The 5,000-nt window shown below is 40.0% G+C and overlaps 1 protein-coding gene across 2 annotated transcripts in view; it reads right to left on the reverse strand.

The window, feature by feature from the left end:
* LOC138023464 (E3 ubiquitin-protein ligase UBR4-like) overlaps window positions 1-5,000 on the reverse strand; it is a 97,841-nt gene that overhangs the window by 69,005 nt on the left and 23,836 nt on the right. For both annotated transcript variants that reach the window (XM_068870473.1, XM_068870467.1), the window contains exons 21-25: window positions 4,773-4,971; window positions 3,588-3,794; window positions 2,322-2,571; window positions 691-909; window positions 291-566 (exon numbers count right to left, since the gene is read on the reverse strand). In XM_068870473.1, the coding sequence (XP_068726574.1) occupies window positions 291-566; window positions 691-909; window positions 2,322-2,571; window positions 3,588-3,794; window positions 4,773-4,971 (1,151 nt within the window). The remainder of the gene's footprint in view (window positions 1-290; window positions 567-690; window positions 910-2,321; window positions 2,572-3,587; window positions 3,795-4,772; window positions 4,972-5,000) is intronic.

Consider the following 5,000-nt stretch of genomic DNA (forward strand, 5'->3'; position numbering starts at 1 on the left):
ATGAGCCTCTTCCATGATCTTGGCTCCATGTGTGCAACGTTAATGACATTAGAGTGTCTCCTACACTGAGAAGAGTGGGTAATTTGGCAAACATCATTGTGCAGGAATGGCTCTGCAACAAAAGTTTCCTACTTTTGTAATAAGTGCTAGTCATCAGCTCGGACTGATTACAACCCTGCCCATTGCACACCGCATGGCAACTACTGATTGGATGATACAATGAGGTCTTGCTTATGGCTCTATTGGCTGATTTTCAAGATACAGCGTAGCTAGAAAAGTCCGTAACCTACCTCAAGCTGCTTGGCCAGGGCTTCCACAGACTTCGACATGAATGCTCCAGGTTCCTGGATAGCTGCTTGGATATTCCCTATAGCACTGACTCCACCCAGCCCAGATGCAGCTGTTCCAGTAGAGGAGCTTGTTCCAGTAGTTGCAGATGTCACTTTACCAGACAAGGAACTTTCTGCATCATCTTGTGCTTCATCTGTCTCTCCTGATGCAAATGGTGATGGTGCAACTGTACTCTGGCTCTCTGCACCACTACTTGGCATGCGTTTCACAAGGGCCTGGCAGAAACAACAATTATTCATTGCTTAGTCCTAATGCAGTAAATGCAAGGATCTGGCATATCTAATCTAATCAAAGAGTGAATTCCAGAAATGGATCATGAAGTAAAAGCCAGATACTTACAATACAGCTGCCATCCTCTTTAGCTCCACAGTCACAAAAAAATGACCCATACTTGGCGTAACTGATATCATGATCTTTGTGGCAAACCTTCGCACAAACTGTACAGACACCGACTCCATCATTCATCTTACAGGTGTGGCAGTGGTACCAGTGTTGGTTCATGAACTCTTTTTGGGTAACAGTGAATGTACACAGCTTGTTGCAAAGAGAATCCTCATCCTTGAAAAAAGGAAATACAAGGACACAGATCACACAAAAAGAATGACAAGTCAAGTCCAACCATTAGTTTCATATTTTTTACAGTAATAACCCTGGCATTAATAAAGCACCTGTTCTGAGCCGAGAACCCAAATGCACAGTTGCACCCATCCTACAATCAAAAGGTCACTAATACAATGACGTAATAAAAATAAATAATAGCAATAGCAATAAAAACGAACTTGAATTTAAAGTAACTGTCAAGTCTAGTAGCACTTGGGGGAACTAATGATTGGAGGACAAGTCACTCAAAGGAAATCAACATTATATAATAAATATTGATTTTCAAGGAAAGGGGAAAACCAGACTATCCCAAGAAGAATGTCTTGGAGCAAAGTAGAAAACAAACAAACTCAACCCACTTATGATGACAAGTCCAGGAAACGAACCCAGGACACAAAATTAGAGACCTTTATTCTAGGACGAGGACGAGGTCGAGAATGAGCATGAGCTTTGACTGCCTGTTTTTTGGCGAAAATACTTAGAAATTTATAACCTGGACGATTAAATTAATCTTACTCTTTGTTAGCAGCATAGATTGCCCAGTTATTCTTATTGCTGGTAACTGAGCCTTTTCCTGACTGAAATATTCCAAAACTGCTACCGTGTTTATGGCTTGTTTTGACACGAGGACATTTTTGCAAAACCTCGTAATAAAATGACGACAGTAGGAGGAGCAAGGATGGCACAGTTGGTTAGTGCGCGGCCTTGGTGCAAGAGGTCCTGAGTTCGATTCCCGGATCTCGCATCCTTGTTTCGACTTCTTTCCTTTCCGTGTAGCTAAGTAGCTTTAAATACCCGTAAAACGGAGCACTGATGGAGAGGGGGGAGTAAAATGAGCACACCGTCGACCTCAGGTTTGTCAGTTGAATTACTGTTACGAGTTATCGACGTTAAATATGGTTGCTTTACTTTACTTTACTTTACAGTATCACATTTTTCGTGCCAAAATGACACTGGTTTGCACGTGCTCACTGTTGTTCTATGACAAATTAATCTCATACACATTGTCATTCTCCTCCAAAAATCTAAGGCTCTCTATTGATGGGAGACAACTGCTCTCACCATTGGGCAAGACCTGCTCACCTGGTAACTATGGCTTATTCATTATTAATCAACCACAGAATTTGTATTTATTTAGTATAGGAAGATTACATGTAATTGTACCTACATGTACACTGTACAAGCCTTTTGGCTCTTAATTATTCACATGAAAAGATGATCAATGAAGACGATAATAATGGTGATGGTAATAATGTTGACAGACAGTGACAGTGAAAATGCCCAGGACGTGAATGACAGTTTCCATCACAACAACTGATATGATACACTTATTCAAATATTGTGTAGTCAAGTACTACACATGTACTTACAGATTCTTCACCACCAGAATCCTCATCTTCACCACCCATATCATCCATCCAGTCAGAATCTACATCCTGAATCAAGGAATCACCATCACCGGTGCAAAGAGATGGTGATGGAGGACACTCCTTCTCTGAAAAATACTTCAAAGCAGTCATCAATTCAGCAAGGTATCGCAAAAGAGGTCCAGCTGCTTCCACTAAACCACTTTCCTTTCCTTTCTCACTGTTGGCTTCCACCAGAAGAAGTTGAGTTTTACTGCAGGAAAAAAAGAAACCCTTTGAAAAACTTGGTTGCCTGAAATCTGTTGTACAGTGGCACTGTGGTTATATTATTTTCTTATCATCTCATCTAAATTTCTCCATGATTACCCACAAAAAATTGGTTTTCAAAAAAAGAGGACAATTAAGAGGTGGGAATGTGGATATCAAATCATCATCATCATCGTATTTCCCGCTGGGCACATGTCTGGCCTTGGGGCACTCCTGGTGGGGTTACATTTACATCCACCAGTCGCATCAGATCTGTTTTTGTCATCATAGCTCTTCTCACTTGACCCCTGTCCACACCTAGAAGTTTTTCCATGTTTTTCCATTGCGTCCTTGTATCAAACAATAATTGTTTCTGCATCGCCCTGTTCCCTAGTCTACAGATGTGTCCCAGATATTTGATATGGTGACATTGGCAAAAGGTGCAGATGGGATATCAAAACTTGAAAATTTTCTTCATCAATAATCACACACAAAATTTACTAACTTGTAACTAAGTAACAGTACTTTACTTAACTTGTAACTAACTTTGTGAACTGTATGTGATCAGTGAAACAATAATTTATTCTTGTTTGGAAGCAACTGACTGATTATCTTTTAAAATGAATAAATGATTTTACATGTTATCATACAGTACTTAAAAAAGAGATGGTGTAATTCAATAAAGCAGGAAAATTGCACACATCAATTCAATTCACCATTTGTGTCAGTAGGTTGTAAAAAGTAGATTTTGAAGAGAGTTAGTGATGACAACTCACACATACACTGTACTCACTGCCTGAGTACCCTTAACACAAGTTGAATCTACATTGTATATCCTTGTAGAAAAGATTATACATGTACAAGGGTAATTCCCCCATAATAGGTACATATACTAGTAGGGTACTGTAGGGACTATTTTGCCAGCCAATCAATAACCTCTTCACCACAACATCAATTTCATTTCATTTAGAGTTCAATTTCTACAGGAAGGTATACAACCTTGGGTGTCAAGTAATAACGTACCATTTCTCTAGCCATTCAATAACAGCAGCACAGAGTGCAAGGTGGCCAGACCCATCCCCTGCACTGGCTAATACTGCTGCAGTGTTTAGCAGGTCTCCAAACTTGCTTCCAATATTGGTCCACTCACTTGGAACGGCTGGTAAAAGCTCATTTCCCAGTGGAATGAGGCACTCTAACAGGACATGTGATACTTCTTCACCCACAGGACTAAAAAATGATTGTACATTGTTATGTGCTATCAACCAATATTCATAACAGTTTTACAAAATAGCATCCATGTTGCCATGCATTTCTTCAGTAGTAAATCACAGAGGATGTCAAAATGTGGTAAGGACAAAAAAGTGGCCGCCAAGTGTGTCACTGATGTTCTCCCCAAATTTTGACAGCTTCTGCGAACTTACACTGCATTACTACTTAACAGATGCATGTCAAAGTGGAATTTATTTGTTTTACATATAATAATGAAGTAAAAGTTTTTTATGATGATGTCAGCTATGCGTCTGCACTGGAGAATCAATCAAAATGCATGCATTATTGCCCCTTATTACAGTTTACTACGACTACGACTACTACTACATGACTGCTGCTGCTGCTGCTGCTGCTGCTGCTACTACTACTACTACTACTACTAATACTACTACTACTACTACTACTACTATGAGGCCTAAAGACTGAGCAACACAAGGTGCTTCCCCGCCCTTCTTTTGGCCACAAAGGACACCATACATGTACTTGGAACACAAAACCAGCAATGTAACATGGGAGGGGAAAGGGAAAAATACAGTACATGTAATAATGGATATATAATTACTGTATGTTTCATTAAATTTATGGCAGTTAGACTGTTGCAATGAACATGCCTTTTCCTCAATCTTACCCACTCCCTGGTCAGTTAGAAGTACATGTACAGCCTCACAGTCTGATTAAAAGTATAATATGCAATGCCCATTTTCTTATGGACTCCAGGATACAGCAAGTCAACCCTGACAACCAGGGTATGTACAGTGTAATTTAATTGCCTGAGAACTTACATGTACATGCATGTAAGGGCTTTAATGTCATTTAAGAATGGATTGGTGATGCACAGGCATAGGCAGAAGAATAGAACAATTCAGACTAGCTAGAGAGATTCACTTTGTTTTGTTGAGTAACCAGTGTGCTCCTTGCATTGAAGTAGTACAGTACCTTGATTCCTTGACAATGTGAGTAGCAAAGGTCTGCAGCAGAAGTCGATTATCTGCCATCTTGCCCGAGTTTCCTTTGTCTTCCTCTACACCCAAGATAATCCTTCTGAGCCATGAATCAAGTGTTGTTCTGTTTGCATGGCACAGCTCTGAGAAGCCAGAGCACAAAGAGCGCATGTTGGAATTCAAAGGCTTTTCAGCTGTGAAGGAATCACATACAAGTCATTCT

The sequence above is a fragment of the Montipora capricornis genome, chromosome 2 (assembly GCF_036669925.1).
Source record: "Montipora capricornis isolate CH-2021 chromosome 2, ASM3666992v2, whole genome shotgun sequence".
In the NCBI taxonomy this organism is placed as follows: Eukaryota; Metazoa; Cnidaria; class Anthozoa; order Scleractinia; family Acroporidae; genus Montipora; species Montipora capricornis.